At 41.4% G+C, this 22,166-nt stretch overlaps 1 protein-coding gene across 3 annotated transcripts in view; it reads left to right on the plus strand.

The window, feature by feature from the left end:
• The window catches only part of LOC117771559 (astrotactin-2), a 248,692-nt gene that overhangs the window by 127,963 nt on the left and 98,563 nt on the right, over window positions 1-22,166 (plus strand). For all 3 annotated transcript variants that reach the window (XM_034602058.1, XM_034602059.1, XM_034602060.1), the window contains 4 exons: window positions 3,510-3,594; window positions 4,840-4,914; window positions 7,548-7,685; window positions 20,734-20,884. In XM_034602058.1, coding sequence (XP_034457949.1) covers window positions 3,510-3,594; window positions 4,840-4,914; window positions 7,548-7,685; window positions 20,734-20,884 — 449 coding nt within the window. The remainder of the gene's footprint in view (window positions 1-3,509; window positions 3,595-4,839; window positions 4,915-7,547; window positions 7,686-20,733; window positions 20,885-22,166) is intronic.

Below are 22,166 nucleotides of genomic sequence, written 5' to 3' on the forward strand. Positions count from 1 at the left end.
ACTGCTCCACTTTACCGTTATTCACAGGCGTCTGCCTCGTCCAATATTACTTTCTTATTTGAATGATTTCTTTTTTTTTTTTTTTTTTTATTAACGGAGAGGAAATAGACATTCAAAAATATACCTGCAGTAGTGGAGACAAGGGATCATATAGGATACAGCAATCAGCCATATGTGTGCTGATGGTGGGTCACACTTTGTTTTAATTAACCATGGGTGATATATTATATTTGTTTTGGGCTTTATATAAGGTATTGTTAAGGTATTTTGTTCATACATTGTTATATATATGATGAATTATAGTGTTTTAAAAGTGTAATTGTCAAGTTAATTGATACAATTTAGGGATTGTGAAGTGAACCAACTATTGCACAGTACCGGTATATATATATTTTGGATTTTTTGGGGTAAATAAAACCACCGTAAAATATTTTTTTCCAAATCCAGTCATTGTGTTTTCTTAAAGAAGGTAACCTGGCAGACGTGTTGCTTTATGTTGTCTCATACACATATTTTCTTTATGTGGGCAATCTGTATATTTACATATGAATCGTTGTACGGGCACATCAAGGGAATACTTTACATGACAGAATGCAAGTGTGGCATTCACGTCTGTCACCGTTACTGGATCGCAGACTCGCTCTGCTCACAGTTCGTTCAGCAAAGGAACACTGGTAAATTAGCTCTCTGTTTGCTGTGCATGACAAAATCTTAACCGCGAGGAGCTGTCCCATTAGGCCAAGATGTTTTCCTCTTAGAAGCGAACACAAGCGAAATATAACTTCTGTCAGCAGCCGGCTCGGTCCTGTCAAGAGTCCTGCCTGCGCTGCTCCTGGATTCAGCCGTCTCCCGTCTCTCCTCTCCGATTAATCAGAGGTGCAGTCAGGCATTCTCACAAGCAAATCAGCGTTTGCTATGTAAATCCCTCCCCTTGAATGTGTAGGGGAACAAATCTCAAGTTGGGTCACTATTGTTAGCCCCAGCGCTGGCTGGCTGCTAATGAAAATGCCAATTCCAGCCCCCTGGCAGACCAAAAGGGGAAAGGTGTGCGTGTGTGAGAGAGAATAATTGGTAACATGTGACCTGACTGCACATGCTCAAGATAGATTTTTACTAAACACTGCTTCTGGCAGGCAGGAAGAATTAATTATAACTAGGTTATATGTGTATTTAATGGGCAGCAGTGGGGAATGGGGGTGTACGTGTTTTGTATGCACGTGCAGATGTGTGTGTCTGCAGCAGGAAGAGGACACATGTTGTGTGCCTGGCAGCATAAAAACAATACAAATCCCTTCCAGCATTAAAAGTCCTTGTGGTTGTTGCAATTATGACTCTATTCTTTCTCTCAGGAGCAAAGGCAGAAACAGAGTGAAGTTATAAAGCCACAGACTCAGCGGAGGGAGGAGGTCAGGGAGGATGGAGGGGGTCAACAAAACGTGGTTAGATGAATGTTACTCTGTTCCTGTTTCCAGCGTCGATCAACATTGGTTTCCATTAGTGTGGTTGTTCCTGAACCCAAAAGCAAGGCGAGTGTGACCAAGCCATCACCACAGGGATGTAAGATCAGGAAACTGTTTTTATTTTTAGAAAGGTGGTTTGAAAAGGACTGAAAAATGAAATCGTCCTGCTCGCGGACATACTTGTGTGTCAGACAGTGCTGAACGGTATTGATGTTCAACTCAGAGGACTCGTAGCACGGGTTAATATTGTTACAATAAGATTTGCCTGACATTTCAAGGGAATCTGTGCACAACATCCATTATATCATAAAATGATGATGACAATTCTCAATAAGGAATGCGTCACTAATCCTCGGGTCTCTGCCCTTTTCATCTTTTATTCAAAATGTTTTCTTGCATCCACATTTTAAAAGCGGATCCGTCCTAAGCGCTCTTGCTCCTCATTTTAAAAGGGCCACATAAAAATGGCCACAAGAAAATATGGACATTTCTGTTGCTGGATCCTGGTGGTGCATCACTCCCCCAGTGAGTCGGAGGCCTGTTAAGTCAACCCCTAAATTATTAAACGCCAGGTGATAAAATGTGAATGGTGTTGCCTGGGTGGCCATTACACATTTTTTCCAGTGTTATGCTTCCATAGGTCAACAGAAAGCAGTCGGTCGGATTTATTTCTGGAACAGCGCTAATAGAAAGCTTGGTAAACTATCGGTTAATATTTCACAAACGCTTCCATCCACTTGAAAAGACATTTCACATGCAGAGGGCTCCACACGCTACCTCACGTGACACCAGAAAGCAATTGTGTCTTTATGAAACCGATGAAATTGACCCTCTTAGAACAAAGCATTGTTTAATGTTATTTGAGTAGCAGTAATGTAATAGCGCAGAGGATCACACACCACACACGATGTGCACAGAGCAGCGAGGGTGAGGGTTTAATTTTCTTTTTCCATTATTTAAAAATTGATATTAGCATTGAAACTAGTGTAATTCACCGGAGAAAAAGACGCATTTGCGTGATCATTTGTAATTGTTTTTTTTTTTCCCACAATGTTCAAAGATAATTGCCACTGCAGATGCACTGCTAAAGCAAAACAGAAAACCACTGCATTAAACGAACAATAAGAGTAAATTTGTTAGTGAGATGCACCATATTTTGATTATGTCCTTCTGTTGATTCCGTGGATAAATGAACATCACTTCTCAAGACTGTAATAATACAAGACAAATGTAAGAGCCTGCAACACAAGAAGAATATGTTATAATCCACAAACACATTTCACTGATCACTAACCAATCCAAGGATGCGTCGTGAAATAGACACGACAGAAAACACTGGGTGTTTTTTACAGAGGTGCAATGATGGATCTAATCATAAATAGCTGGTGATGCAGTGGCACCAGTTGCCAGAAAATAAACTGACCAGAGCTCAATGATTTCCTGCTACTGTCTGAATGTCTGTGGCTCGTGCTGCGCTGCAAATTCTCCAACTGAGGGAAACCTGAGTGGAGATCTTTTACCGTGATACAAAATTCTCAAGGACAAAAAAAGTAACCTTTGAGTGGAAGATAACGACTCCTTGTAAAACAGGAAGCAAACCAGGAAACCTCACTATTTCCTCATTTCAACAGTGACTGATACCACTTTGCGCTGTTTTAAAAGAGACACGCTTTTATTTCAGTTTGAGGAAAGTGACGTGTTTTCTGAACATTGGACAACATGTAGAGCTTTTCAAGTAATAAACCAAATTAAAATTACCATCCATATAAGAATAATACATCTCCTTTTAAATGTTTAAAACAGTACATTTAACTCGGCTTTAACAAATGGAGTTTGTGTACTCTAGTGTCCTGGGAGGAAAATCAATAGTGGAAACAAGCAGCTTCATCTTGAACAGTCTTAGGAGAGTGATTGCTATTACTTTTGTTCAGTGGAAAGTCAGATAGCTCGGGAACCACTTATTTGAGTTGTTGCTCTGATGAAGTTCAGGGTCACACACACGGCGGCTTCTGAGGGTCAATACATATCTTCTTGTCGTCTCTGTCTCAGGAGAATGCAGCTGTCACGAGGGTTATTCCCCCGATCCCGTCCATAAACACCTCTGTATCCGCAGCGACTGGGGGCGTAACGAGGGGTAAGTACTCTTCCGATGTTTCCACTCACGTCTGAAACTTCACTTGAACTCAAACGGCCCGGTTTTGCAGTCTGCACTTCCAACTGCTTGAACACGCGATATTAACTTTGCATAAAATCAAGGGTGAATTGTCCGTCGTGATGGTTTAGCAAGTTTCAAGAGTGTTAAAAAAGAAATGGAAACCAGGATGGAAAATCAATCAAACAACTTAATGTTCGCTCTCAAAGAAAATGGTCACCTGTAATGTAAAATATAAGCAATTTGCAGTTAATGAGCTAAAACATGCAAATGTACCTGTATGGACTTTTAACTCGAGGGAAGTAGACTTTGAAGAGGGAATCAGGAGCGCAGATGGGAACGGGAGAATGTAGGAGGGATGTTATAGTGTGTAACAACACAAGACATCAGTGAAGGGGAGGAAGGTGAAAGAGGCAAAGAGACGGATAAGTAGAGTGAAAAAGACAAATTATGTAAATTATGTAAAAAGAGAAAAGTAATTCAAATGAGTCGTCTTTTTGACTCTTTGGTTATAAGCAACTCCCAATTGTCAGTTCGTCAAAAGGTCCCATTGTTAGTGAGTTTCACGTATGTCAACTGTATTTTATTATAGTATTATATTGTAGTATAAGTGCAGTGCCCGTTCTAAACCTGCCTGTTTAATGTTTATTTTGCCTGTGGTTATGCTTGTTGCAGCTTTCCTTCTGAAGCTGTAAAAGTAGTAATTGAGCCACGGCAAATAAAGACCGGCTGCAGGACTCGGTCTGCAGAACCCTGAAGCCACCGCTGCTGCACAAAGAGCCGTTCACCTGTTTGTTCAAAGTTCGGTGAAGCTCGACTCTGTTGGCTGTACCTCAAACTGGAGAATCAGTTGTTGTTGTTGTCGATAAGGTTACTTACATTGATGAGTCCCAGCCGCCACTGCTACAGATCGCCAATCCCATTGCTTATTTATTCAGTGTTTATTATTATTGAACGTATCCTTTGTCCAAATGGCACAAACTTCAACACTGCACTTCCCTGGGCAATACAAATGCCAAGTATATAAATGATAAGATGAACAGCTCTTGAGATACAGGAGTATTTTTAACTTAACATCTTTCCGATTTATAAAAAAAAATCATATGATCCTGTGTTCCAGATTTTTCCCTTAACTAAAATAAACATAATTTAATATTTATGACTTATTATTTATAAATATATAATATATGTCTGTCTCTTCTCTCTTCCCCATGTCCTCCTGTCAAGCCCTTGGCCGTATGCTAACTTGGAGAAAGGCTATGACCTAGTTACAGGGGAGCAGGCCCCAGAGAGGATCTTCAGGTGAGTCCTTCACTTCTCCTGAGTGCATGACTTCTGCCGGCCATCTGTGATTCTGGGGACACACAGCGAGATGATGGCGGTGTTCTTGGCGTGCTCGTGTGTGTGGGTGCGCTTGTGTGTGACGGAGCATACAGATGAGTTTCCTGCACACACACACACACACACACACACACACACACACGGACACACGGACACACAGAGACACCCCGTGCTGAGGTGAAGTCTCACCCATGGGCTCATGTGTGGAGAAATAGCCAAAGGGCCAGTTCCTTGTCTGACTCCTTTCAAATGCTTTTACTGCCATTTTTGTTCCACTGCTCATTCTTGATGGGGTCATTGTGTCTGACATTATTTTAAGACGTGCAACGCTCAAAGGATCTATTCACTATCAGCCAACTGTTCTATTTTAAAAAAGGTTGTATAATGCTGCTCTATTTTTGTTGTTTCGAAATTATTATTTTATATTACTGCTGCACCGTTTCCTGTTTATCTTTTTTTATTTTTCACTTAAATATGACAAATCAGCCTGACATCATGCATCACACACATTTCAGGGAAAAACTCTTTTCTATAACTTACTGACTCAATAATGATAAATATAAGGCTTTAGATGTATATGAAGGTGCTGAAATATTGCATGTACTATTGTTATGTGCCGTGGTGGAGTTGTTAGACCTGTTAGTGATCAGGGAGTATGGACCCTGCTTTATAATCATGACTCTCTGTGGATGAAAAAAAAGCCTTTTCAGAGTTTGTGTCGCAGATTTTTAAAGAGGAGAGTGATTGTGATGCAATTACAGAAGAAGTAAATTACACAGAAAATGAATACCTCTATAATAATACTCCATATCCAAAAAGTTCGACCAACCAACCAGTCAATTAAACTTGTATGCAGCACCTTTCAAACAAATTCAGTTCAATTCAAAAAGCTTTACAGGTGATTGACAAAACAAATTATGTAAATATATTGAAAATTATTTCAAACGCCAGATAAAGGGACTAATGCATCCCAAAGTAATAGAGAATAATAGAAAAAGAAAAGTACAAATAATAATAAATGACCAACATTATGCCCTAATAAAAGAATGATAAAATCAATTTGAAAACCAACAGGTTACCAGTGTAAAGGCACACAGCAAACCACATCTACTGGTCGGTTGAAGCACTTTCTCAGTGAGGGAGAAAAATACACACACACACACACACACACATTGATGCAGATAGCAGACAAAGTGAGTACATCAGTAAGGACTGGTGAAAGGACTGTGTTGCTCTTCAGCTGGACAGTGTCAGTGTCAGTCAGTGGTGAAAACAGGAGCTTAATCACAACAGGGATTGGTTTCACAGATAAGGAGGAAGCCAGTGCTGCCTTCAACTTATCTTTATTTTATTTGATGCTGGGGAACTCTGAGAAAACAAGCATCCTTTGAACTGGATTAGATGTTATATTTCAAATGTGAACTTCAAATCTGGTTTGAACAGGCAGATCGCGAGGGGAGGTCACAATGAGTGTAATGTGTCAGATTCTTTGATTCCTGGTAATAAACTGGCAGCGTAGACTTGATCTAGTTCAGGGGTTTTTTAACGCTCAGGTTTGACTGTTCCACGAATCAGGTCTTGTACATGTCAGTTATATTTAACGATGGATAAACTTAGGTGATGTTACAAAGGTGGGTAAAGATATTGAATGAGAATATTTGATTAAAGGCAACGCCAAGATGTTTGAAGAGCACAGTCAAGCTCTGTTTCTAGATTTGATATATATATATATATATTGTCATTTGCCTTCCTGTTGCCCACCTGCTCAGAATCATTAAAAACGCACGGCGCAAAACACAGCCGTGTTCAGTGTGATATTGTGAGCTCCCACCAGGTGTTGTTTTTCCCAACCGCCGAGTCGAGGTGCCCCGCAGGGCGCCCTCCTGGGGGTATTAAGCTTCACTCAGTAGAAGCATCTCTATCGAAACCAAATGATTTTTCTCTCTCCATCCTTAACGACGGCCGTCAGCAAACGTGTCACGCAAAGCATCACGCTGTAGAGACCATTAGAGACTTTTTTTTTCAAATTAGTCATACAAAAATGATGCCGTCCCAGCTGCCTGTAATGTGTTTCTCAAAGTCCAATTCTGTTTCCAGCTGTGCCACAGTTGCATCACAGATGAATACCAATAAGTTAGCACTTACTCAGGGTACACAGGTGTTCTTGACTTGCTGAATGAAACAATGAATGAATGAATAAATAATGGGAAAAAAACATGTTTCCTTAACCACCATGCGCAGTGATCAATGTAAAATGAGTGAATCTTTAATATCCATGAATACACAATGTTGCAAGAGATGTTTCTAGAAGATTCCATGTTGTCGACTCAATCTATATTCAGTATGATAGAAAAACTTGCATCTCTTTTTTGTATATTATGTCATTAGTCTGAATGAATATAGCCTGAATACTGCCTATTATCTTGTACAAGTTACACTCATTGTAAAAACTGTCTGAAATAAGTCCTGCAATGTTATTTTTGCATGCTTTGGTTTTTTCACACTGTATAAAGTGTGCTGGTGTGTAATAACATGGTGTGTAATTGCGACAGTAATGTGATTGATATTTATGTCGCGTGTCCGTGCCAACACAGATCGCTCTACAGTCTGGGCCAGGGCCTGTGGCTGCCAGTCAGCAAGAGCTTCGTGGTGCCACCGGTGGAGCTGTCCATCAACCCCATCGCCAGCTGCAAGACAGACGTGTTGGTTACCGAGGATCCGGGGGAGGTCAGGTCAGTGTGACTCAACTCAGAGTTCCACGCTGCTGTCGAAAAGAGAAACTGTGCACAGAGGATGGTTTCCTGTGTGGTCCATGTAACATTATACTCCCATTAATACAGCACACACATTTTCTGAAAGGTCTCGACATGTGCAGGAACATCAGTGTTTGTCGCCTTATATAATCCGTCTTGACAACTTTCCTCCAGTGTGAACTGTTTCCATGACGCTGGCATTAGTGTCGCTTCTGACATTCTGAGAGAATTTCAATTACATTTTCTACACAACACAACAACCATACTGGAATGTCACATCATTATTTTTGCTGCCTTCCTTCTTTTTACATCAGTGGAACCGGCTGCAGCTACTTTACAGCTGTATGCTTGTTGCTGTAGGCAAATGTCATTTGTTTTATTTGACATTAAAAGTTTAAAGAAATGAGCGTGGTTTAGGTACACTGAGAGGGAAAAAAAAAAGAGTCAAGCTCATTACAAAAAATGTATAAGTAACATAAAATATACAGTAAGTGCTTTGCCTGCTTTGCTTATAAATATTTTTTTTTTTTTTAAGTATCACAGCTCAATTGAAATAAAAAAAGCAAAGTACCCATCAAGCTTTTAATCGGGTCATTAAATCCTTATGAGGTCTGCGATTTAGAAGCTTAATGTGACAAAGGAGAAGCATCATTAAAAAAAACGTGGACTATGCACATAGGAAACTGAGCAGCAAACCCAAATGGGGAAGTGGTGTTAACAAGGTTATGGATCTGGAAATTCCCACAGTCCAATAACAACATATTGGCCACAAATATAACAAGATAAAACCTTTTTTCCTTTATCCAGCCGGTCAGTAGATGCTGTTGTGCGTCAGTAAAGCTCAACATCCCAAAACTTGTCAGAGCATCAGCATCACTTCCAAGCAATCATCCGTCTATGCAATCAAACCGGCATCAGCCCCGGCCAGTGATTTCATTTGAATGCCAAATAAATCCCTCTGCTGCTTAAAAAAAAGCTGCACTTCTACAATAATGTAAAGGGGGGGGAAAAAAGCTGGAATGTGATACAGGAGTGCAGCATATGCCTGTGAAACACAGCAGCCCATTAATTTACCTTGTCACTACACAAAATTAGTTTACAGCACCTTCTAAAAAGGGTCACAGCACACCTCATATCACATGATTAATACTGATGCAACAATGCACTGTTTTAATTAAAACTCTGATTTGGAGGGAAATACTCATGTGGCGGTGCGGATGCTGGAGGCTGTGCTGTCGTACCACATGAACACGCTGTACAGGAGGTCCCGCCATCCACATCTGGAGCAGGTGGTGGTCCTACTCTGATTGTTTCATGAAAAACATGCAGTTGTAATCACATAACTTCAGTCTCAACATTAACATTATTCCCAAAATAATTCTGCAAATCAGTTTTCTAATTTTGCCCTAATACTATGTCGTAGCTAAGTTCTGCAACTTGAAAATAAAAGATCTCAAAAGGAGACTTTTGCCCTTAGTACCACTTAGTATTTGTTACATCGCATTTGTTATCAGTTCCCTTGTGTTGGCAGTGTTGATGTTGTAACTTGTTGTTGTTGCTGAGTATCTCTTTGGAATGCAAATCTCATCCTCTGATCCTAAAGTCAGATTTCAAATATTCGCCAAGACAAAAAAAGCTTTCCTGTGATAAACCAAAGACGACAGAGTCCGTGGCTGTTTAAATTGATTAATTACCATGCCTTGGTTTGCCAACAGGGCGATTATATTATTGGTCGGGGGTCATCAAGTTTTTATGAAAGGCTCACAAAACAATAAACACAAGTTAAGAGTCTCCCACTCTCCCCTGTTTGTTTTGCACTTTGTGATAAACCACTGCTCACATCCCGAAAATCACCCTATTAATCCTATTTATTACTATTTTTTATTATTGTTTTTGTTACTATTTTTTATTTCGTTACTCAAACTTCGCATATCCAACACGACAGCATGTTGACTGGACTCAGGGGCTGCTGCCTTGTATGGGCCGCTGGATAATGCACCTTGGCAGCTCCCCTTTGACTCAGCTCCCCTTTGACTCAGCTCCCCTTTGACTCAGCTCCCCTTTGACTCAGCTCCCCTTTGACTCAGCTCCTGGACGATCACAGCGGCAGAACTGCTGATGATGTTGATTCTAACATCATCATGCAAACCATCATTGTCCAGCACCGCACCATGACATGCACAATTTCAGCCCTTTACTACTGCGTCTCAGTGGCATCACCTCAGCGGGTCATGAGCTACTCTAATAAGGCAGCTGAAAATCTGTTAGAAGATTGTTGCTCAGAAAAACGCTCATTTTACCTGAGTGGGATTTCTCTGAATACTTTCTGCACTCAACACTCTTGAGTGATGCCGAATCTTCAGTAAACTCATCTGTAATTCAGAGAGGCTAAATCGCAGCGATCACTGGGTACTGAATGTTTATGACTAACGTGCATCCGAGAAATTGTTGCATTTGTTTTTTTGTTTTTTATCCGGTGCTGCAAACATCCAAACTTCCCACAGACTTTATGAAACTGCCTCAGGAGCAACCGAACTCCCATGGTAACTGTAAACATCTGCTCGTCCCGACGTAAAATGGGAACGCCGCGCACCTCTCGATTAATTAGCCGTTTCATTTGCTCAGTGGCTCTAATCAGTGATCTAAAGTGAGCTGGAGAAGTTTATCAGCCATATTTTCTGCTACATGTTGATCTGATCGGAGTCTGCGTCTGCAGGACTGAAGTTTTGAAAAGGTTACAGCCTCGCCGCTCAGCTGAGAGGAAAAGCATTAGTTTCTTTTGTGTGTTTTCTTTCTCCTGACTGTCGCTGTTACCGCGGGATGAAAAATACCTTTTTATAACTGCAAGTGCAAATGGAGCACTTCAACGGAATGCAAGAACTTTGTGTTTGTTTACCTCACAGCAGAGGAGCTCCATTAAGTTTACAGCAAGTTAAGCGATTCAGCAGTGGAAGGACGCGCCTTCATAAAAGTGGCGAGCATCGTCTGTTGTTGCCGTTTCCAGGATACACGCCAGCAGGGTTTTTTTTTTAAAACACACTTGTTTAGCCTCACTTTGAGGTCAAGATAACCATGTAGAGAAAGACATTTACTATGGTCAAACTTTATGTTAGTTAGTCCAACTTTATAATGAAGAAAAAACCTGAATTAAAGCAACAAAATAACAGAGTGTCATTGAGAAACTACCTCTTTCCACAGACTAATTTCACTTCACAATGACAGCTCACCGCTTCAGAGTCTCACAATGACAATATTAGGACATTCTGAAATATCAGATTTTCACTGTTTTCCCTCTTCATTCATATTGATATTACAAATAAAGGACTTGTTTCCACGGACTAATTTCACTTCACAATGACAGTTCACCGCCTCAGATTGTAAGGAAAATCTGATGTAGAATTTTAAAGTAAAAATCCTTGGAAATATTATTACTCGTATGGCACTTAACAAAGATGACGTCATTGAAAAGATGGCAGAGGGCAGTGGGTTGTGTTTACTAGTCTGGTAACCGTTACATCAACAAATAGGGTTGGCCCACGAGATTAGAGGTCTGGTGCTTTGCGTGAAAGGTGCAGCCTGGGAAGGAGTCCGCCCCTGCTTATTATATCTCTAACTTCAAGTTAGTTAATACTGTATGACAACATAACAGATTGCATAGTAACCATCATAGTACATAGAAACAAATACATCTATTCCTTTCTGCTTAGGTGCCTGCTGCTTAGGGATCGGTCTTTTCCAGATCACATGTACTGTACATAAATACGTTTCTAAACAAGTCCACATGGTGCGACTGATTAAAAGCTGATTGAAAGCCCACCTCAGTGAGAGTTATGCATTACTGTTCTGTATTTGGTTAACAATTAGTTGCTGTAACACAGGAGGATGTGTCGGACTGAATAATGCAGACAAACTCATTATCCGGAGCTATTTTGTGGAACAAAGTCCCTTGGGGATCCTTATGGAGTTTCTGGCTGGTGCTCTTCCCCAAAGTGTTTACGCAGGCATTGATGTAGTCACTCAGTCATGATAGACACGCTGATGAAGTGGTGAAATGTACCGTGGCCGTGGCTTTTAACGGGATGCGCCCCTATTTCACTCCTGCCCTTCAGCTCGCTGACAGAACCCGATGGAATTTTGTTTCATATGAAATAGATGAGTGAAGGTAAGTGTCGGCTTAACCGAGCTCGGCTTTGAACTGAAGATTTTTTGTCTCCTGGTGTCAGCCTCACCCACCCTCACACTGTGCCTCCTTTAATAAGCCTTGTAGGTGAGCTGGTTTTAATATTACAGACTATCCATTTAAAGCCACTGGGCATATCGGAAAGGAAAAGGTCATCTTTATTTTACCAAGTCAATAACCGTTCATCAATATTACACACAAATCCATGTTTCTGAGTTTCCTCAAGCCATGCTGATGGGTTCCATTTTATTTGCAGAGGGGCTGCAAATGCAATTTAGTTTTTTTTGTGTTGTTTGAAGCATTGAAATGTAGCTTTTGGTTTGTGCTGAGAGAAATGCAGAGACCTTGCTTTCAGTGGGGACTATTTCCACCAGAATCGTTACTCGTTTTTTACTGCTATTGAATCACGACATTGATATCAAGAGTATTTTTATTTATCTTTTTAATTATGGTTGTGAAAATTAAATTAAACGAGGCAGGGCAGTGTTGCTTCAAAGTAAGAAAAAGTAAAGCCGACCTTAACCAGAGGTAATCATGCTTTTTTTTTTTTCTGCACCATTTCAAATGCAGCCTGTTGTGGGAACGTGTGGTGCGTTCACTCCGACTGGCTTAGTGGATGCAAATTTCAGTGGCCTTCTCCACAGGGGTGAGTGTGCAGAGTTTATTAGAGGTTAAGGACTATGTAAAATGGAATTAAGTACCTCTATGATTTCACTCTGAGTTCATAGCTCCCCAGTAATGTCATTGTGACTTACGGTATTAACCTACTCGACAAAAGTAGCTTGGTAGATTTTTGTACTTTTTGTATAATGGTTGAAATGCATCTACATTTTAAAGCACGGTTAATTATAAAGTTGTCAAGCTACGTCTTAAAGAATTGTTCCCTTTATTGCAATTTTATTTAACTTTAGTCACTTTACCTATACATACCTGACATTTAAAGCCAGGCACTTGACAGGAAGACTCCCAGTGAATATCCATAGTTAAATTCAAGAAATATTAAAGGGCAAAATTATTCAAAAATAGAAGCAGAGCTTGTTTGTTCAGTATTCAGCCGTGGGCTCAGCTTTATTACTGTTTGTATGAAAGGGATCATTTTGAAAATTGAGACATTCACTATATGCTGTGCATTCTGTACACTCCACTTTTGAAAAATACATCTCATTTATTGACGATAATCCCAAATAAAAATTACAGTTATCTGTGCACCTCCTTGACTGATTGCGAAGTCATGAAGGTAGTCAACTTAGTCAAGTAGTCAGAGGATTTTGAATGAGCCTCTAATGATTGGCCTCAACAGTATTGCTTTTTCAATGTAGGCATTCACCAAACTGCAGTAAATATTAATAATAAATGCATAGTAAGTGACTAAAAAGGGTAAAAATGCAATGTGCCAAACAAAGAACGTAATGTGTGAGGTACGATCACTGTATGGAGAAAACGGACGGTGCAAAGTAGACGATGAACTGTACTATGCAATGGTAAACTATGGTGTTTAATAATCACAGATAACTTTTGGAAATGGATCTGGATGGCCACTGGAAGGAAGGACCTCTTGTGTGGGTCGGTGGAGCTCTGCTCTAAGTCTCTGGCTCAAAATGTTCATCTCTTTACCTAGAACACTGTGTAGCGGTTGGGCCCTGACAGCCTCCACTTCTCCGCAAGTACATGCACAGCATCCAGTTTCACCCCCCGCGACTGAGCCAGCCTTCTGAATCAGCCTGTTGAGTCTGTTGGTGTCAGCCAGCCTCGGGCTTTGGCCCAAACAGACCTCAGTGTGGAAAAATGGTGCTGGGCGCCACAGACTCATAAAGCATTCATAGCATGCCTGCAGATGTTGAAGGACAGGACAAGGACAGGAAAAAGAGTCGACTCTGGCCGCTCTCTGTGGAGAGCTACAGATCCTGGTCCAGTCCAGTTTGCTTTCCGAGCAGGTGCTCTGGTATTTTTACTCCTGTGCCATCATCACAAAGAGAAACAGAACTCCTGGATCTCCTGACGTCCAGGTGCAGGTGGTTCAGCTCACTCCTGTCCACAAACCTGTCGACTCCCCTTGAGCACTCTAACACATCTTCACCCCCGAAGACTCTCACAACCACACCGTCACTGAGGAGCCCCTGTAGGTGGCAGGTCTCTGTGTCATACCTGACATCTGAGGTGTCCAGGGTACAGAGAAAATGCAAAGTATTCAATATTTGTACTATTCTGCTGTGTTGAATCTTGAGTCTGGTTAACAAATCAATAGCTGTGTCAGTGGTGAGCCTGTTTTGTTGTCTTGGAAGTCCTGAGAAATAAGGATTCCTTTCTATATCCTGTAGCACCAAGCCAATATTATATTGCATTGAATGTAGGCTTACATTGCAGTGGAGATTTAGAACTCATCTAAACATAAACAGCATGTTTAGTTTTATCCCAATAATTTATTTTATAAATTGTTTATATTTTAACAATCTCTAATATTAGCCCTGCATTTCCACTGAGTATTGTTGACCCAAAGCCAATGTGTCGCAAACACCTCATAAACATCAGGATACACAATGATTCGGACGCGCTAAACTGTGCTCTCTGACCGGCGTGTTTGTCAATAAGGGACCTGTTAATAACCCTGAGTAACTGGTGTCACCTCACTGCGGTGATTTACGACCACACTCGCTGTGACCAAGTGAACCATCAAACTGTGCCATTGCCAATACCCCGATGCAACTGGCCAGCGGGAGACACCGGGAAGGATTAAAGTGCATAAATCCGCTTCCCCTTACTCCAAATCTCCATCAAAAATGTTTTATATCTCCGCAATCAAACCGAAGAATTGATCCATCAATCTTTATTTTATCACTTAGGTTTAGCTGCTTTTTCGACCGCGAGATTTCCCCTCCGTGATCACAGCGGGCTTGAAGAAAATGCACTTTATTCAATGACGAAAGTGCTTGATGAGAGTCAGCATATTTGTGGGGAGCTGGAACAAGAGCATTAATCAAGTGCAGGGGCAGACCAATAACAGGCTCTGTAATCACGCTGGAGCACTGCTCTAACTTTGGGCAGCGTTGCCTGGTCATTCATCATTCGGAAAAGCAAGAGGCAGAGAGGGAGATTAATAACAAGTACATTAGTCAGTGTTTAGATGCAACCAATGTGCTTCTAGGTCAAGCAACAGAGCTGCGGTGCCAGAAGAGATGATCTTGATTAGCTAATGATTTGGAAAAGAAACGCGATCAGCGTTTGAGTCCGTGTGGATTTTGGTAACCATACACATTGTTTTTAATGATTTTGGAGAGTGATGCGTGGTATGGATTGCTTCACTCCTCCATACTACAACACGGATCAGTTTCCAGGCTCCCAGTAATTAAAGAGTGAGAAGCAAACTTTCCTTCCAGACTGTCATAATTCAATATATTGCACAACTTTGTGAGGAACTTTCCGATATCCTTACTGATAGTTTTCTTTCTTTAATTCACTATTTCCCCGCATCCAGAAGGAGCGGCAGTTAGCATGCACCGCATGGCCGAGGCAAACCATTATTTTTCTCCGCCCCACTTTCGCAACCCATTTGTCGATGCTCTAAGTGCCAGAACGCTGCGTGTTACCTGTCTAGTGGAGAAAGAAAATGTAGTTGCTCAATAAAGAGAAGAGGAATATGAAATGGAGATAAAGACAGAGAACAAACTTTATCTTCTCTGTCATTTTCGATGTGGGTGCAATACCGAAACCGTGCTTCAAGATGGTTTTGGGTCTAAAAACACAATAGTGATGGTTAGATGGTTACTGCAAAATATCCATCAGTTTATGGAACGATTCAGTTCGATATAAGCACAAAAACTGCTCGGTGGGATTATAATCAGTGCACCATACCATATTCAACATTCAGTTAATGTTGTGGAATGCTAATGGATTAAAGAAAGAAAAAGTGATTACACATTTCAAATCCAAAATGTTAAAGCATCTTTCAATGGCCATACTGATGCTCCCTGGTCACGGCAGAGTGTGGAGAGTGCACCCAGCATTTTAGCTCTTAGTAATATCCTTTCCCTTAAAGCAGGATGCCCTCTGAAAGCAAGTGTGGCTTAGAGTGTGACATTCAGGGTGTACTGGTTGTGAATGGGGAGCAGTTGTATAAAGAGCAAGTCTTAAGTTACCCGTATAAAACACTTGCTATGGAAGTCATCCCCATAAACACAACAGTTTCTGCCACAACATAATGCCAGAAAACAATATATAATGAAAAATCACCCTACAGAAGCCACTGGCCCAATTAGCAAGAGTGTTTGGTTTTCCATGTAATTCCCAACACTCTTGACCGTTTTCTATTTAAAGTATGTCTCCTAAAACCGAACAGGATTGTAAAATAAGGGATTTGATCCTCAAAACATAAATAAGTTCCATTTCTAAGATGCATTCATACTCTACCCCTTTGATAAAGTCAGGCATATCATTTTTGTAGCTTTGGGATGTGCTGTGCGTCTAAGCAGCCGTTGTAGGTCAGCAACCAAAAATGAGCGCATATGCTCCAACAACAGTAATAGTTTTTCTCTCTGCGGTACGCAGCCACATGACGGTGACCCTCTCATCCACCGGGAGAAAGTCCAACTGTGCAGCAGCAGCCAGCTGGTGATTTGTCACTAGTCCCACAGCCGACTGGCACGTCTCGCCTTGGGCAATCCCTGAGTAGGAGTCCACCGTCAGTGAAGGAGTTTGGTTCCAGAGCCAAAGCTGTGCATAGAGGTGAGCCCAACTGCATTTTGTTGGTAGCTCTCAACTTCACGCACCAAATCAGGCACCTTCCCCAAAGAGAGAGATTACATTTCATATTCTAAAGGACAGTTTTCATTGAGGTCCACAATGACTGAATCTGTTCCACCCCCGGCCTTTGCCCAAGAAGTATTGCACTGCTTTCTGCCTTCAGCAGGATCCTTGGCTCTGGAACACTGGACCGGCTTGTTGCTTGCTTTAAGCGGATCATCAAATGGCCACTTAAATTAGCTTTCTTTGAGTCCACGCGTATTCTTTTTTTTTTTTTGGGGTCTGGGAAAAGGTAGCTTCGCATTGGGAATCGTGTGGAATGTGATCTGGTTGTATCAGGTGCTAGAATGCCTGTCGTGAGCCGTTCGGTTCCAGTAAACCTGGGAGATGCCTTCCATTGAATGCGTGCATCAGACTGTGTCCAGAGCGAAACCTGTTCTCTCTCCTGGTTTTTGATATTCATCGAGTTGCAGCTGAGGAGGTGACAGGCCCACATTTCCATTGTAGCTGCATCATGTCGGCTTTTTGGCTTCACTGGTCTATGAGCAGATAGCTGACCGTGTGGCACATCATTATCTCCAGGTCTAATTCCCATTAGGCATGAACCTGCACCACCAAGGAGGTAAGAGCAGCAGCCGATTAGACGTATATACCCCAGAGATGTAATTTTATGCTGATCCCTTTTGTTTTTTGCAAATTCGGCATGTGTGAATATGACACTCAAGTGCTTTTAATGTGACCTGTAATGGGAAATTTACAAAAAATCATTAAGTATGGTTAAAGATTAAACATTTGTTTGATGGGTAGTAGCGGCAGCAATAATGATATACATACATACATATAATCATATACATGAATGTGAGATAATCCTCCCCCGACTATAAAGGCCTTTGACTAAGAGGTTAATTTCCCACCCCCCTTTTTATCAGTGCTGCGTATATTTGGCCTCAAGAAAAGCAGACATCCCCCAAATTGCTTAACTGCAACACAGTTACTCATGTGGCCAACAAAGCAGTAAATTCTAATATATTACCAGAGAGAAATTGAGAATTTGTATTAGTGCAGTGAGTATTGGGGTTTGATGGGTGAAATGAACACTACTCTGCCATCACCACATCACTCGTGTCTATTAGGGACCACAGAATATTTGTTAATCTGCTCCAAACTGAAGGTGACATTGTAATTATCTTAAAATGTGTGTGTCTTTATTCACATTCTCCAGTCGCATAGCCTCCCTCTACATATTCAAGCTATGTAGAATTTGCAGTTTTTTCTCGTCGAGTTAATTAATATCCACATTCAAATTAAAGCTCAAATCAAATGAACAACAGGCATTATGGGAAAACATTGGCCTTTAGGAACGCGAAGAACGAACCAGAGGACTACCTCGTGATTACTAAAAAAAAAGACAAAAAACCAGAAGCTCAATAAATTAAAGTCCAGACTGATAGGTTGCTTTTGTGGGTTCTTGGTGGACATCTTATCTTTTTTATATTCACAGTGTGTGGCAGTGATTTGCTATCAAGACAGCAAAGTGCCAGGAAAGGTTTGATTTTTTTTTTTTTGCAAAAGGGGGGACCGTCCCGATGGGCTGTCAGCGAGTCGTAATACTTCAGCGCTCACACAAGAAAGACCTGCCAATTACGTGCTGATGCACCATAAATCTCACATGAGAACCAACTGCTCAATACGAAGAATCCCTCGCTGCAAAGACCTGTGAGGTGTTGCGGCAGCATTCCAAATGCCGAGAACACACGGACGTACGATACGTGAATTCTGTTTTGTAATTGAAAAGGTAGATAGATGTCTGCCCACATCTACCCACAATGCATCCCTGCTCGTACTATTAAGAGCAGTTTTTTTATTTTTTTATTATCAATGCTGTGCACGTAGCATTCCTACCTTTTTGATGAATTTTAATGCTTCTTCTTTCATCTTTGCCTTCAGCCCAATGACAAGGTCACGGTATATACAGTTCTTTTCACAGAACTGTTTCACATTGAATACTGAGTCAATAAGAGTTCACTTTGCCATCTTTGCTTGTTGAAAAAACTTTGCAGGACAAATTGCTCTGTTATAGTTTATATGCAAGTTAAATGATAAGAGCACTTTTAATCAATAAAGTTAATATAAGAAAAATGACAATTAGAAGGATGCAATGTGACAAGGAGGCCAGGCAACCATGTGGAGGTGGTCGGAAACGAGGTGGTATTCAAATTAAATGAATAAAAATAGAGCTTTGTCACATTAACACTTGAACAAATAAAAGCAGTGATATGACAATAAAAATAAATGAACAACTAAAAGAAAAGGTGAAAGAAAAACGATAAAACCACACTAAAAACACGACATCATGAGAAAGCCAGTCTATAAAAATCGGTTTTAAGAAGTGATTTAAAAGAAATCACTGACTGTGTGCGCCTTATCTCCTCAGGTAGGCCGCTCGAAACCCGAGGGGTCCTGATGGCAAAAGCACGGACACCTTTAGTTTTCAACCTCGACTTCGGACTTCGCCATCAGGGCTCAACCTGAGGATCTAAGGCTGCGTGCAGAAACATAGGAAGTCAACAATTCTGTAATGTAGCTTGGGGCCTTGAAAGTGATCAGTAAAATCTATTCTAAAACGGACAGGGAGCCAATGGAGAAACGTTACTCAAGGACATTTTAATCAAATCAACAACAGCGACATCAATATGCATATTATTGGTTTCGGTGGCCCTGCTTTCAGTGTCTGCTTTGAAATGAGATTTCCACAAGCACCCGAGTACACAGAGACGAGGACACACAAACAGTCCCGATACAACAAAACCCCTCTTTGCTCGGCGGGGCATCTGTCTTCCCATCATTTGAGATCGTGTTGCTGTTTGCAGAGTCAAGTCACCCTCACACCACACTGCGGTCCCCGTGGTCCCATTGCAAGAGACATCTCTTTTGATTCCTCTGCAAAGAGAAACGCAGGGGTTGCTTTCCCCTTCCGTTCCCTCTGACAGCAGGCAGCCGAGCTGAGTGTACGGGCGTGTCTGAGCATGCCGGAGTGCACACAGCGGCTGAGCTGTACAGGATTGGTCAAACTGACATTTCTCAGAAGAAAAAAATAAATAAAGCACAAAAAATCCAGCTTTTCGGAAATGGCAGATTTCTCCTTTGTTTAGAGTGAACAGTGAAGCCTTGGAAGTGGCAGAGTGACACAGACACACATGCACGGCTCTCTATAGTTGTGAGGACTCTCATTGACATAATGCAACCCTGAAGTTAAATACATTATATTATCATGCAAATATAATAAGATACATTCACTTTGCCATGTTGCACTGTATGGTGTTTTGAAAAAAATACATCAACATCTTAATTAGATGCATTCATAAAAGGTGCAGAGCAAAATATATTAGTTAATCATTGAGTTTGTATGAATGTGTCTCTGTCTTGTTTGGTCTTCACGGTCTCTCCTTCAACATTTGGCCTTGGATTAGCTGTGAGGGTTAATGGATGGAGATTGCTGATTCCCTGTAGGCTCTCCATCAACAGACATGTCCAATTAATGCCAGGGCAGCCATTAGTCACAGACATGACCTACCATGAACTGATATGAACTCCTACATGCATCACTCCATTCTCCGGAGCCTGACACAGCACAACACATAAGCCCCAGGGTACATCAGTGTTACACTTCTTCTTCTTTTTTTTTAAGGTTATTGACATTTGCTTCCACGCTGCCTGTCACAAAATACAGCTGAGGCACACAGAGCAAACTTGCCATGTAAAAAAAAATTTAAATAACTGTATTCAATAACAATAAACTGCTCGTTAAAATGTTTCCCTGTATTTATTCATTAGCATATAACTCTTATTAAAAAACATGAGGTGCAAACTTTAAGGTATAGTCATTCTTTGCTGGTGGAAAGGTGAAAGCCATTAAAAGCCACACATTTCTTGCATTACCCGCAAGCATGAATAACTTTTAAATTGCACCAGAAACAGAAAAGGTTGTGAGACACTGGGATTGTGTCCAGCTGCTCAAACACACATTTCCACTTGTCGGTACTTGTACCACTATGTTCCTATTTCTGTAGTTTTCATGTCTCTAACCTTTTCTTTCCTGCACCTTTTCAGGGAAGAGGCCATGATGTCCACTTACTTTGAGACAGTCGACGACCTACTGGCATCTTTCGGGCCCGTGCGTGACTGCTCCAAGGAGAATGGTGGCTGCAAAAAGAACTTCAAGTGCATCGCTGACCGACAGCTGGACTCATCCGGGTGCATGGTAAGTGTTCCGGTTTTGTTTCCAGGTGACACCAACAAGTTGCCGTTCATGTGATCGTTTTTTTTACAAATATTTGATAAAATGTAATTCACTTTTGTCAGTTAAAAGGAACGGGGCCCATAAAAACATATCGTGGTTTAACGTGACAGTATAATGTCATTGTACAGTCATTACATTGCGAGTGTGTGCGGTGATGGGGTCCCTGTGTGCATGTGACTTAGTGAGAGATGTGCTTGTCGTGGACAGACCTGCTGATAACAGGCCCGGTTGTTCCACTCAGGGCTGCTGTCAGCTGAACAAGTGTTGAGCTGCAGCTAACTAGCTAGTGGGTGTTGACAGCACATTTTCTGAGGGACAGCGGGACCACACTGGTAATGCTGGAGCCGGGCCATCAGTCCGGCTGGACACGCACACGAGCCACAGATGTGCTGCCGTGGTCCCGCTAGCGGTCGAGCTTGTTATGTTCCGTGTATTTTACCCCTGACTGTGAACCGACGGATTTCTCATCGGTGTGGGAAACATTGGGATATTCAGGTTAGGTTAGGGATCAGGTTAGAAAATAAATGATTACATAAAAAATACCAAGTTAAACTATTCAAGTTAAGTTGTGGAAATAATGACCAGTGCTTGAAGTGTATAGAAGTGATATATGAGAAACATTTTTAAAAATCATTTGCATAATCACCACTTTTATGTTTTTTTTGGGGGGGGGGCAGGATTTCTTCTCCCAAGATGAACGCCGCTCATTAAATTTTCATGCCATCTGCTGTATCCTATCTTGGCTTTTGTGATGTTTCCAACCAATCCATAATATTTTATGTGCCGTTTGCAGCCATAATTACTGTGGTTTAGTGTCATGCACTTTGTGTTCATATGGACGCGATGGGCATCGTGGGGCCTCGCGCTGTTGTAGTCCGCGCTCCGGTGTTGATCGTGCACAAGCTAAACCTTCTTTAAGGCTTTAGTCTGGTTTAGTTATATGTCAAATCAAATCAAATTGTATTAGTATAGCCCGTGTTCACAAATCACAATTTGTCTCATAGGGCTTAACAAGGTGCGACATCTTCTGTCTTACTGTCATTAACCTTAGAAACCTCAGAGAGAGCCACATGTGAGGGATCCCTCTCCCAGGACAGACAGAAGTGCAATAGGTGCACCATGAACTAATATAACATCTTACCCATTTGAAACTAAAGGAAAACGCAGTAGTTGCTTTTTGACGTGTACTTTGGCCTCTCATGTCCCCTCCACTTACATGGAGGAGGAGGGATTCATGACCTAT

The sequence above is a fragment of the Hippoglossus hippoglossus genome, chromosome 12 (assembly GCF_009819705.1).
Source record: "Hippoglossus hippoglossus isolate fHipHip1 chromosome 12, fHipHip1.pri, whole genome shotgun sequence".
NCBI lineage: Eukaryota > Metazoa > Chordata > Actinopteri > Pleuronectiformes > Pleuronectidae > Hippoglossus > Hippoglossus hippoglossus.